General features: G+C 36.4%; 1 protein-coding gene across 2 annotated transcripts in view; it reads left to right on the forward strand.

Annotated features, from left to right (window-relative positions):
* Nucleotides 1–14,426, forward strand: part of CCDC172 (coiled-coil domain containing 172) — a 59,323-nt gene that overhangs the window by 21,401 nt on the left and 23,496 nt on the right. Inside the window, exons 4-5 of one of the 2 annotated variants that reach the window (XM_017963408.3) lie at nucleotides 1,294–1,410; nucleotides 2,794–2,959. In XM_017963408.3, the coding sequence (XP_017818897.1) occupies nucleotides 1,294–1,410; nucleotides 2,794–2,959 (283 nt within the window). The remainder of the gene's footprint in view (nucleotides 1–1,293; nucleotides 1,411–2,793; nucleotides 2,960–14,426) is intronic. The other variant, XM_035269211.3, reaches the window with a different exon arrangement.

Genomic DNA, 14,426 nt, shown 5'->3' on the forward strand with positions numbered 1-14,426 from the left:
CTGCTTGAGGAGACAGTCTGTTCTTTATAGGAGCTCAATTGCTGAGCTGTGAGCTCCGTTGTTCATTCAGAGCTGCTAGGCAGGTACATTTAAGTCTGCTGCAGTAGAACTCATAAACCCCCCTTTTTTTTCCCCAGGTGCTCTGTCCCAGGGAGTTCGGGCTTTATTTATGAGTATCCGTTGCAGTGCTGCCTTTTTTGTTTTTTCAGGGCTGTTCTGCCTAGCAAGGAGGCAGCCTAGTTGCTGTCTGCCTGTAGAGGCTTTGCTGATCTGCTGCTGGTCCACCCTGCTGCCGTGTGTATTTCCCTGCAGTCCTGTTTATATGTGTGTGGTTAGAACTGCCTTGGGAATGGTGGCCCGCCTCTGTGATGGTGGACTCTCTCTGTTATGGTGGGTTGCCTTGGCAACAGCAGGCTGCGTCAGCAATGCCAGACTACCTCCGTAGGGATGGAGTGCCTCGGTAATGGCAGACGCCCCTCCCCCACAGAGCTGGACCGTCCTGGGTTTAGCTGTGCTTGCCATGAAACTCTCCCGAGCATTTCCAATTGCTGTTTTTTTGTTTGTTTGTTTTTGTGGGCATGGGACCCGCTGAGCCTGATCACCTGGCTCCATGCCTCAGAGCCCTTTTTTTTTTTTAAGTTGAACGGTTGACTCTCTCCTAGGTGTTCCAGTCACCTGCTGAAAGGGCGCTGGGATCTGTGTGATTTCCCATGCGGTGACCCACTGCGCTGGCTGAAACAACGTCGCTGCCTGGGAATCTCATGTCCTGACACTATGTTTCAGTCCTGTTTAGTCAGATGAATGGGCTAATCTGCCTTCCTGGATCTCCAATTGCCAGCTTACAGGGAAACCAGACCAGTGTATTTTGTACAGAGAGCTGCTGCACTGCATCACCGGCCAAAACAGCTGCGCTGGCGACCCATGGGGCTTTTCCGCCTGGGAATCTCCTGGTCTGTGGGCAATAAAGATCCATCTGGAAATGCAGCATCCACTCACCCTCTGAGCTTTCACTGGGAGCTGCAAACCTGAGCTGCTCCTACAGCGCCATCTTGAATCTTCTCAGGAGCCTATAGTCTTATGGGGGAAAAAGATTATAGAATTGTAACTATAAAGTACTTAAAAATAATACAAGATAATGTATATAAAATAAGATGCTTAATATGAATTTTATTTTGCATTTTAAAGATTAACACAGAATATATTTTTTACTAGACAAATATGTTCTGTTACCTAAGGCATCCTAAAATGTCTAATTAATTGTTTCATTCTGATTTCTGTTTTTATACTTTGAAGGTTCAACAGTTTTTTGAAAAATCCTTCCTCTTACAGCTTTTGAAAACTCGTGAAAATGCATTAGAAAAACAATACAGTGAAATTACAAACCAAAGGAATATGCTTCTTCAAACTTTTGTAAGTTTCCAGCCACTTAGAAAAATCTATTTCACTAATTATGTAAAAAAAGTATTTAAATATACTTAAGTGTAGTTTTAGAAAATTATCCATGTTCATATTAGCAGGTAGTGCTGCTTAGATACAGGAAAGTATTAAGTACTATTTAAAACCTATTGGTATTGTAATATCAATTGGTTTTAAATAGTACTTAATACTGTTTATTAAGTAGTTGATATTACTCTACCAATTGGTTTTTAATAGTACTTAATACTATTTATTAAGTAATAGTTTGAAAGAAGTATATGGACAGGGATGTCATATAGCAATTAAACCAATAAAGCCAATAAAACCAATTGGTTTTAAATAGTACTTAATACTGTCTATTAAGTAATAGTTTGAAAGAAGTGTAGGGACAGGGCTGTAATATAGCAATTATTTGCAGTTGTAATAAGCACAAAAGAAACAGTAGAACTGATTTGAATTGCTCAAGCATTGAGACCTTGGATAAAAATCCTTTTGAAAGGCAGAGAGTTTAGCACTTTAGATATATTTATGGATGTGGCTAAAAGGATGGATATTGTTAATCTTTTTATATTAACTCAGAGCCAACAGTCTGAGCAATAGTTTGAATAACAGGGCCAATGTAGAAATACAACTGTGATTAATTGACATTTTAAATAAAACACATCGAAAGATATTAAAAATACATATCTGAAGTCAGAACCAACAGTCTTGGTGGTTTCAAATGAAATGGCCAGTTCCAAAATGTGGCTCAAAATTCATTGACATAGCTTAGAAAAATATGCTAATGTTTAGATTCTAGCATCGTCAAAGAGTTTAGGTTCTTGCATTGTCCATAGTGTTAGGAAATTCTTATTTCTCTGCCATGTTGATATTTCATAAAATGTAAACTATTATTTAAAACTGATTTTGAAGTGAATATATAATTTTGCCATCATCGTCCACATTTTAAAAGGTTTTCTTGGCTATCCTTGTTTGTTTATTTTCCTGCAGTAATTCCTTTTAGTGTAGATTTTATCTTTTCAGTTTGGCCATTTAATTACTTTACTCTCCAGTTTTATATTATAACCATAAAATAAAATAGGATTCTGAAGTTTAATACACAAATAAACAGATATCATGATGAGTGGTAGAATATCTACCTCAATAATTCTCCCAAAACTTTAAGGTTAAATCTTTCATCTGAAGATAGTTGTTACTATATAATAGCTTCAGTTTTTTATTAATATTACTACAAGAAGAAACATTTTTGCCATGATACCAGAAAGTATAATGATATATTTTCATTGTTAATAATTCCAAATTGTTATGTCTTAAATAATTAAGGAAAATATTATTGCAGCTAACACCTATATTTGATATTTTGTTTATGTTTTTCAGGAGGGTATAAGGAAACAGATGATAGAGGAGCAGGACAGATTTATTAAGGAAATTACAGACTTTAATAACGAGTATGAAATAACAAAGAAAAGAGAGCTTTTGATGAAAGAAAATGTCAAGATTGAAATATCCAACTTAGAAAACCAAGCAAACACTTTGAAAAGTGGTATGAGTAAATATTATCACCTCATTTGTCTTGCATTAATGAAAATAACTTATTTTGAATGAATGATTTTTCCAAAAATTTAACTTTTTTATAAGTGAAATTGGGTTATTTCATAGCTATTCTTTTACATTACTTTAAGCGTTCTAATGAAGATCTCCCATTGTGAGCAATTTCAAGTGATTTATAAGTACATGTGGCATGAGCATTTGGTTATTCTTTTAATAAATATCTGTTATGTGATAGACACTATTTTAGGTCTTGTAGATATAAAAGTAAAAAGGGAGGAAGCAAATACATAAGCAGACATTTATAGCACATTGTGATGGAAGCTACAGTAGGAGTTAGGACTGGCACTGTAATCCTCCAGCAGTCCAGTATAAGCTAGGAAGTAAGTTTACACAGTGGAATGGAGAGAGTTTTATTTCAGGAGCACCAGTGATAAGGTTTGGGTTTGTGTCCCCACCCAAATCTCATGTCAAATTGTAATCCTTAATGTTGGAGGTTGGACCTGGTGGGAGGTGATTGGCTCATGGAGGCAGATTTCCCCTTTGGTGCTGTTCTCATGAAATTGAGTGATAATCATGAGATTCACTTCTTTAAAAGTATGTGGCACCTCCCACTTCTCTCTCTTCCTCCTGCTCTAGCCATGTAAGATGTTCCTGCTTCTCCTTTGCCTTCCACCAATATTTTTAGTTTTCTGAGGCCTCCCCAGCCATGCTTCTTCTATAGCTTGCAGAACCCTGAGCTAAGTAAATCTCTTTTCTTTATAAGTTACTCAGTCTTGGGTAGTTCTTTATAGCAGTGTAAGAAATGGATGAATAAAACTAGTATGTGGGTTGTTTCAGTCTCTGATAAGATCCTGAATTAAAGTAGTTGCCAAAAGAGGGAGGGGGTGAATTAAAGAGTTGTTTAGGAAAAGTGACAGGACTTTTTCAGCTCTTAATGTGGACAAAAATAGGGAAAGTCTAGGATAAATCAAAGCTTTCAAACTTCAGAGATTCAGTTATGGCATCAGCTTAACGTCCAGTACTTACTTAACTAAACTAGGTTCAATTGCACATGATGCTCCTTGGATGTAGTTCTTTATGTCACCCCTTGAGTACATGTCCTCTTGATCTGAGGACCTCAGCCAAAGAAACAGTTGCCCTTCATTGTTCCCAATATACTATGGTGAGATAGGCTTAGGATAATCACTAGCAACACTTCTGTTCAGAAAGTTGAAACAAAGGAGTCGTTCCACAGCAATTTTGAAATTGAGCCAGGCAAGTATTCGACATGCTTTGATTAGGATTCAGTCATCCTCCTGCCTGGGAATGATTCTCCATGGCTCTTGGCACCACTTTCTATGCTCCTGTTTCTCTTCTCTAAGTCATTCCTTTTTATAAAAAATAAAAGATAGCTCGTGTTTGCAATTGTCCTCTGCCTGCTTCCATTCTGTAAAAGTTGGGTATCATTCTTTTTATTTTTCACTGCCTGTTCATTTCAGTCCAATCTCACTGTGTTTATGTACATACAGTTCTCTTAAAAATTTTGTGGGTCTCACATGAATCATACTGAGGCTCATTTCCTTAGAGAAAAGCCACAACTACAAATTTCTTTGAGACAAGCCCTTTTATATATTAACCTTCCTCTAAAACTTCTGAGACAATATTCTTAAACTTCTTAACGGCCCTTAGTTTGACTGAATGGTTCTCTGAGGCATCACCTTGGATTTTTCTGAGGTTTTAGGAAATGGTTTTTAATATACATGCTATCAGAGTATGATTTCTTAAGAATATTGCATTTTGTCTTTGCCCTCAAGACATTTCTTAGTGATGAGAATGAAGGCAGGGAGGACATCTCGTGGAAAGGCTACCAAAGTTGTTTATTTTCATTCCAGAACAACCATTAAGGAAAAAACGCGAAGACAGATAGCTAAAAGGACAGTATAGAAATTAAAAGACAGCCTAAAATATACATTTAATCTAGAAGAAAGTGGGAAAGGGAAGGAGACGAACAAAAATACAGAGAACAGACAGAAAACAAATAATAAAATGATACACCTGAATCCATTTGTAATCATGCATCACTTTAATAATGGAGATGTGTTCTGAGAAATGCATCCTTAATATCATCATTGTGTGAACATCATAGACTGTACTTATACAAACCTGGATGGGATAACCTATTACCCACCTGGGCTATATGGTATAGCCTATTGCTCCTAGGCTATAAGCCTGTACCCAATGTTACTATACACTAGACTGAAGACTGTAGGCAATTGGGACACAATGGTAAGTATTTTCCTACTTAAATATATATAAACCTAGAAAAGGTACAGCAAAAATATAATATAAAATGTTTTTTAAAATAGTACACCTTTATAGGGCATTTACCATGAATGGAACTTGTAGCACTGTAAGTTGCTGTGGGTGAGTCAGCAAGTAAATGGTGTATAGATGTAAAGGCCTGGAACATTAATGTGCGTTACTGTAACCTTTATAAATACTATGTATTTAGGCAATGCTAAATTTGTAAAAAGAATTTTTCTTTTTACAAAAATTAATTTCGGCTTACTATAACAACTTCAGCTTACTGTAACTTTTTAACTTTATAAATCTTTTATTATTTTTGACTCTTCTAATAGTTTTAAAACATACATTGGATGGCTATACAAAAATTTTTTTTCTTTATATACTTATTCTATAACTTCTACCTTATAAATTTTTTTTTACTTAAAAAATTTTTTTAAAATAAAACACAGACATGAGCATTAGGCCTACACAGAGTCAGGATAATCAGTATCACTGTCTTCCACCTCTACATCTTGTCCCACTGGAAGGTCTTCAGGAACATGGAGCTATCATCTCCTGTGAAAACAATTTCTTCGTATATGGAAATACAAATTACTTAGAATAGCCAAAACAATTTTTAAAAGAATAAAATTTAAAGATTTATACTCCATGACTTCAAGTTTACTAAAATTTTACAGTAATCAAGATAACTTGTCACTCCCTTAAAAATAGGCATATAAATAGCTGGAATATAAGATAATCCAGAAATAGAAATGCATGTTGTCAACTAGTTTTTAACAAAGATGGAAAGGCAGTTCAGTGGGAAGAGGAAAGTCTTCAATAAGTGGTGCTAGAAGAACTGGACATCCATTGCAAAACAATCATCCTGAACTCTTCACACCATATTATAAATTCACTCAAAATAGGCGTATACCTAAAAGCAAAAACTAAAATTATGAATTTCCTAGAAGAAAACATAGGAGAAAATATTTTCCATCTTGGGATAAGCAGTGATTTCTTAGCTGGGACACATAAGAATCATGTACTGTAAAAAGAAAAACAGATTGGATTTAAAATAATTTGAAAAGACACTTAAAATTAGAAGACAACAATCTTGGAGAGAATATTTGCACTAAATATATCTTCCAATATACTGTTATCCAGAATACAATAAACTGTAACAACATAAAAAAAAAGAAGGGAAAAAGGCCAATTATAAAAGGGGAAGAAGTTGAACTTCACCAAAGAGTACTAATGACCAATGAACATGTGAAAAGATACTCAATATCTTTAGTCATTTGGAAAATACAAACTAAAACTACAGTGATACATCACTGTATATTCGCTTAATTAAAGTTAAAAAGACTGACCATACTAGGGGTTGATGAGAATGTGGAGCATCTGAAACTCATATGGTAGTGATGGGAATGTAAAATAAATGGTACAATCACTTTAGAAAATTGTTTTGCAGTTTCTTAAAAAGCTACATGTGGCCGGGCACGGTGGCTCAAGCCTGTAATCCCAGCACTTTGGGAGGCCGAGGCGGGTGGATCACGAGGTCAACAGATCGAGACCATCCCGGTCAACATGGTGAAACCCCATCTCTACTAAAAATACAAAAAATTAGCTGGGCGTGGTGGCGCGTGCCTGTAATCCCGGCTACTCGGGAGGCTGAGGCAGGAAAATTGCCTGAACCCAGGAGGCAGAGGTTGCGGTGAGCCGAGATCGCGCCACTGCACTCCAGCCTGGGTAACAAGAGCGAAACTCCATCTCAAAAAAAAAAAAGCTACATGTACATCTACCATACAACCCAACTCCAGATAAATGAAACCTATATCCTAACTTTTTGGCAGTTTTATTCACAGTAGTCAGAAACTGAACATAAATGTCCATTAAGAAGTGAATAGTTAAACAAAAGTGACACATCTGTGCAATGGGATACTCAGCAATAAAAGTGAATAATTCTGCAGACACACTACATGTACCTATTTCAAAATAATGTGGTGATTAAAAGAAGGTAGACACATGTAAACTAATCTATAGCAGTAACAAGCAGCTCAATGGTTGCCTGGGTCAAAATGGATGAACTGTGAAGGGTCACAAAGAATCTTTTGTGGTTAGGCCAGGTGCAGTGGCTCAAGCCTGTAATCCCAGCACTTTGGGAGGCCGAGGCGGGTGGATCACGAGGTCAACAGATCGAGACCATCCTGGTCAACATGGTGAAACCCCGTCTCTACTAAAAATATAAAAAATTAGCTGGGCATGGTGGTGCGTGCCTATAATCCCAGCTACTCAGGAGGCTGAGGCAGGAGAATTGCCTGAACCCAGGAAGCGGAGGTTGCGGTGAGCCGAGATCGCGCCATTGCACTCCAGCCTGGGTTACAACAGCGAAACTCCTTCTCAAAAAAAAAAAAAAAAATAGGAATCTTTTGTGGTTGATAGAAATGTTTAGATTCTTGTTTTTGGGGGTTTCATACGTGTCAGTGACTGTCAAAAGGCATAGAATTGTTTGCTTTAAATGTATTTTATGTAATACATTTTATGTAAATAATTTTATGTAAATTATTCCTCTATAAAATTTTTATAGAGGAAATTTTTAAGAAAATGTCCCTGTTATCACAAATACTGTAGGAGCCCTCTAGTTTGGTTCCCTTTTTCCAGAATTATGGATTGATTTAAAAAGATTTGTTTTCAGAGTACCTGATATTGTTTTTTACTCTTTCAAAAAGTCTGTTTTAGGTATTTCATAACATCATATAAAACTTTGATCTCCTTAATAGCAGGGACTTTATTTTGATTAATGTACTGGGCCCAACAATATGAATGAGGTAATAAATTGATGACTGCTTCAAAAGGAGAAGCACAAGATGGTAGGAGAACATATATAAGTAGACTTAAACTGGACTAAGAAGTTAAGGAGGATTTCCCAGAGCAAGTTGCCTTTAGACTGAGGTCGGAAGGATGATACTGATTAGCTAAGTGAGAGATTTGAGTATAGATGTCAATTAGATGGTTGTAATTTAAGTCAAGACCTCAGAGATAGTTCTGGGCTGGAGCTATTAAATTTTGGCACTCACCTAGAGAGGAAGTATTGAAAGAAAATGGGCAGATACCTACAGAACACCAGGATTTTCAAGGCAAGAAGAACAAAAAAGTGAGCAAAGGGTCTAAGAAAGCTGAGTGGAGTTGACATCACCTAGGGAGAGAGTATTTGAAGGCATGATCAACCCATGTTGATTGCTGCCGAGCAGTCAACTAGAATAAGGCCTAAGAAGCAGCAATCGGAGGTGACTGGTGGCCTTCAAGAAAAGGAGCAGATTGAGGTAATAAGCAGGGCAGAAGCCAAGTTGTGAGGAGTCGAGCAGAAGGAAGAGCAGAAATGGGATATCTGTTAATAAAATACATTATGTTACTGGATTACATAGTTGGAAAAGCATATGATTGTCTCAAAAAAGAGATGTAGGGAAAAGGAGGGAAGAATGGTGGAGGAGAGGTAAAGGGAGAAGAAGAAGGAGAGTGCAAGCTTCAATTTGGCATCATGATTAACAGTGAAACTCTAGAAGTATCTCCATAAAAGTTAGTAATAAGGAAGGGTATCCAACATTATCACTATTTTAACAGTGTTCTAAAAGTATCAGCCAATGAAGTTAGAAATACTGTATATATTGGGAAACAAAGACAAAACTGTCATTAGTTGAAGCTGATACAACTTGATTTCACTGAGTTTTCTATGTGTAGTTGTATCCTCCACCATTCTTCCCTCCCTCCCCATATATCTCCTTTTTGAGATGTTCATATGCTTTTCTAACTGTAATCTTTAACATAATGACTTTTATTAATAGATATCCTATCACTAACCTTGCTTATCTGTGCATGCTTAGTCTTCTAATGTATTACTGAATTCTATTTAATAATATCATCTTTAAGATTTTTGCATCAGTATATGTGAGATTAATCTTTGTGTGTGTATTATGTTAATTTCACAAAAAGAATACTGAAGCTTTCTTCTTTCCCTGCTTGGAAAAATGTATATACTATAATTACCTGTTCCTTCATGATTCGAAAGAATTAACCTGTGAAACTTTCTGGCGACTCTTCTTCGTGGTGGTGGTGGTGGAAAGAGAAGTTCACATTTTAAGCAGACATTAGAGCTGTTTACTTCCCAGAGCAGTTTAGTTTCCATTTGTCTTCTTACCTGTCAGTATTTGCTCTTCCATTCCCACTTGTAATTCGTGTCACCATATCTGTTATTTTCTGACACTTGAGTTTTCTCCTCTTTCTTTCTTCATTCTGACCTTGCCCACTGAGCTTTTAGCCCATAACTATGATTAGTCAGCCAGTTTTTTTGGGTTTGAATAATCTCCATTTTTAACTTCATAGCTATTTTTATTCTTTTTTTTAAACAATTTTCTGCTACTCTGTGCTTTTTTTCCCACTGCCAGACATCATCTCTGATTTATTATTTTTTAACCACAGGATTGGATTATGTTCTTACTCCTTGAGTTGCCAAAATGTTAACATCCATTTTTGTAAAAGATATTATTAGTATTATACTTTTGTATTAAGCCTCTTAGGTTATGTTCTGTTTAAATAGCAAACCGAGCTTTTCAACATGTTTTGCCATCCCTGCAGTTTCTGGTGTCTCTCCACCTTCCAGCCTCACCCAGCAGCTTCTTTGTGTGAAAGGCATGCCGCCCTCTTTTGAGTTCCTAGATTATACCCTGCCTCCTCCTGTCTCAGGACCTTTGACTATGGTCTGTTTGGAATACTTTTTTATCCTTTATCTAGTATAGGGATCCCCAACTCCTGGGCCATTACTGGTCCATGGCCTGTTAGGAACCAGGCTGCATAGCCGGAGGTGAGCAGTGGGTGAGCAAAGCTTCATCTGTATTCACAGCAACTCCCCATCACTCACATGACCACCTGAGCTCTGCCTCCTGTCAGATCATCGGTGGCATACAGTGAGATCAGATTCTCATAGGAGTGTAAACCCTCTTGTGAACTGTGCATGCAAAGGATCTAGGTTGCATGCTCCTTATGAGAATCTAATACCTGATGATTTGCCACTGCCCCCATCACCCATCACCCCCAGATGGGACCATCTAGTTGCAGGCAGACAAGCTCAGGGCTCACACTGATTCTGCATTATGGTGAACTGTGTGATTATTTCATTATAGATTACAATGTAATAACAATAGAAATAAAGTGCAAAATAAATGTAATGCAATTGAACCCTCCTGAAACTACCCCCTCTTCCCACCCCAATCCATGGAAAAATTATCTTCCACAAAAACAGTCCCTGGTGCCAAAAAAGGTTGGGTACTGCTGATTCAGTTAACTTAGTCATTCTTCTGATCTCAGGAAATCTGCCTGTGATACTCCACCCTCACAATTACATATTAGGTCAGCTCCTCTGGTTATATTCTCTCATTGCCCTCTGTGCTTTTTCTTTAAAGCATTGTAATTACACACTTGTATGATTATTTGATTCCTGTATGTTTCTTCCACTAAAGTATAAACTTTCACAGAGAGAAGAACTACATTTAGCTTACAAATGTATTTCTGAAATGTGCTTAGTTTATTCATTCATTCAGTAATACTTATTGTGCACTTTTTGTGTATCAGACATTGTTATAGGACCTAGTATTACTGTAGTGACTAAGAAAAGAAAAAAAGTTACTGCCCTTGTGGAGCCTACATTCCAATATGAGAGAGGGAAGAAAGAAAGAGAAAGAGGGAGTAGAACAAAAATAAGGGAGGGAAGAAGGATAGATAGATAAGGGGTGGGGTTGGAGTGGGATGTGTGGCACAGTTTTAGAAAGATGTCCAGGGAAAGACTCATTGATAAGGTGAGTTTTTGAATAAGACCTGAAAGAGATAAGGGAATAAACCAAATGAATACCTGGCAAAGAAGCATTTCACAGAGAAGGAATAGTTGATGCAAGTCACCTGAAGGGAGATTGTGCCTCATCCATTTTTGAGAAAAAGCAGAGCCTAATCCCTTTTGAGTAAAAGGAGAGGTCATGAGATCAGAGAGGTGACAGGAATCTAGATCTTTCAAAACCTTATAGGTCATCCTGAAGACTTTTACTGAAGTGAGATCAAAAGCCATTGGAGGACTTAAGCTAAGGAGCGAAGGGGTCTGACATTTGAATAGGATTACTTTGATTGCTATTGAGAACTTAAGGGAGGTAAAAGCAGAAATGGAAACCTAGAAGATGGTGGGCGTAATCCAGATGAGAGATGATGAGCAGCTGGGTCAAGGATGCAGCATAGAAGTGGTAAATGTTGTTCAGGTTCTTGTATGTTTTGAAGGTGGCAAGCAGTATTTCATGATGGACTTGATGTGGAGTATTGACAGAAAGAGAAGTGTTAAAGTTGATTTTAAGGTTTTTGGCCTCAGAAACTGGAAGTATGGAATAACTGATATTCAATAAATCTGTTTGTGAAATATCTGAATATTTACTTTAAACATTGGTAATTCATAGATAAAACACTTCATCACTTTTGGCTTCAAAATAATAATTGTCATAATGTTTTTCTCAGAATTTTCCTCTTGCTCATTTCTCCCAGTTGTTGAATTCATTTTTCTTAGATGTGAGATAAGAAATTATATTACACAACTTATTTGCTTGGCAATATCCTTTAATGATTGGTAATGTACATATGAGAAAGACAACTTGCATGTTAAAAAATGTACATTAATTTTGATTGTTTTAGTTGGTTTAATATTTATAACCATAAAACTTAGTTGTTGATTAGAATATTATGGGTTTAAGGCAGTAGAAGAAAGTAAAAAGTGATTACCACATCAATTATACCTCAATAAAGCTGTAAATAAAAAATAATAAATTAATAACAGGCAATAAGCAAGTGGGAAAAAAGTTACTGCCACAAACAGTGTTTATTTTTTTTCTGTTCAATAAGCCTTATAAGAAATTGGTATCTTTGTTTTATTTTTTCTTTAAAGGATTAATCCTTAGATTACCTTTTTCATTTAGCCTAACATGTCAGGATTAAAAAAAATATATTTCAGAAATATTTAAATCCAATATTTCTCGATCATTCTTGCCTAAGTTTTACAAAGATTCTTTTAAATCATGGAATGTCTGATTAATCAATTAATAATGAATAAAATATTGTATCTTTTTAAATTTCTTGAAAATTATGTTATATACTGGATTCCCTCTATTAAGTATTAGTATATAGTTATATTTTAAATTTTTGTTTATTAAGGGAGCAGAAACATAAATGTAAACATATTTTCATTGAATTGTCCAGTTTTAGTTACCTACACTGGTGGACAAAGACATTGTGAATAATAAAAAAACATTTAAAGTCAGTTACATGATTTGTTTTAGTTTTGTTCAACATGCTTTATTGAGCATCTACTGTATATAGTACATCAGGCACTGTACAGAAATTGGAATTTAAAGATGAATGAGGCATAGGAGCTTTCAAGGAGCTTGTGATCCAATGTGGAAGAGAGGTTGCGCCACTGCACTCCAGCCTGGGAGACAGAGTGAGACTCCATTTCAAAAAAGAAATGGCAGCTCCATCCATGTTACTGCTTCTGAGAACCTTCCAGTAGGTACTTGTCTTCCAGGACAAGATGTGGAGGTGAAAGATAGTGGTATTGATTATTCTAACCTTGTGTAGGCCTAGGCTAATTGTGTGTATTTGTGTCTTAGTTTTTAACAAAAACATGTTTAAGAAGGAAAAAATAATATCTTTGTACAACTGTACAATATATTTTTGTTTTAAGCTAAGTGTTGTTATAAGTCAAAATGTTTTTAAAAAGAATTTAAAAAGTTACAGTAAGTGAAAGTTAATTTATTATTTAAAAAAGAAAAACTTTAAAAAATATAAATATTTTATTGCATTTTAGGTTCTGGGGTACCTGTAAAGAAAGTGCAGGATTGTTGCATAGGTACATACCTGACAATGTGGTTTGCTGCCTCCATCCCCATCACCTATATCTGGCATTTCTCCCCATGTTATCCCTCCCCAGCTCCCTAGTGTAGCTTAAGCATAGTGTTAAAGTCTACAGCAGTGTAGAGTAATGCTGTGGGCCTACAGATTCACTCACCACTCACTCACTGACTCACTCAAAGCACTTCCAGTCCTACAAGCTCCATTCATGGTAAGTAACTTACACAAGTGTACCATTGTTTATCTTTTATACTGTATTTTTGCTGTACTTTTCTAGGTTTAGATATATTTAGATACACAAATGCTTATTATTGTGTTCCAGTTGCCTACAGTGTTCAGTACAGTAACATGCTGTATAGGTTTGTAACTGAGGAGCAATAGGCTATACAGTGTAGCCTATGTGTGTAGTAGGCTGTCGCATCTGAGTGTGTGTGAGTACACTTGATGTTGTTCTCACAACATAATCATGTAAGGACTTACTTCTCAGAACGTATTCCTGTTGTCAAACAATACACGACTGTACATGAATTTTCATAGCAGCATTATTCATAGTAGCAAAAAAGTGGAAACAACCCAAATGTCAATCAGCTAAGGAATCTAAAACCAAAATATCTATACATTGGAATTACATTTAGTCATCAAATAAATGAAACACTGACACGTGCTACCAAATGGGTAGTATTGCAATCATTATGCTAAGTGATAGAAGCCAGATGCAAAAGACTACATATTGTATGATTCCATTGTTCTGAAATGTCCAGAATAGGCAAATCTGTATAGACAGAAAATACATTAGTGGTTGCCTAGGGCTGGCAGAGCTAGAGGAAATTGGGACTGTCTGCTAACAGATACGGAATTTCTTTGGTTGGGGAGTGAAATGTTCCAAAATTATACAATGGCAATTGGATGCACATATCTGTGAAAATACTAGAGCCCAATGAATTGTACGCTTTAAAAGGATGAATTATGTGGTATGTGAATTGAATATCAAAACTGTAAAAGGAACCAAAGGGGCTCTAAAGGTTAGAAAATAAAATATCTGGGCTGTACACTGTGGCTCAAGCTGTAATCCCAGCATTTTGGGAGGCCAAGGCAGGCAGATCACAAGGTCAGGAGTTCAAGACCAGCCTGGCCAACATGGTGAAATCCCATCTTTACTAAAAATACAAAAATTAGCCAGGTGTGGTGGCAGGCACCCGTAATCTCAGCTACTCGGGAAGCTGAGGTAAGATAACTGCTTGAACCTGGGAGGTGGAAGTTGC

This window comes from Callithrix jacchus, chromosome 12 (genome assembly GCF_049354715.1).
Source record: "Callithrix jacchus isolate 240 chromosome 12, calJac240_pri, whole genome shotgun sequence".
Taxonomy (NCBI): domain Eukaryota; kingdom Metazoa; phylum Chordata; class Mammalia; order Primates; family Cebidae; genus Callithrix; species Callithrix jacchus.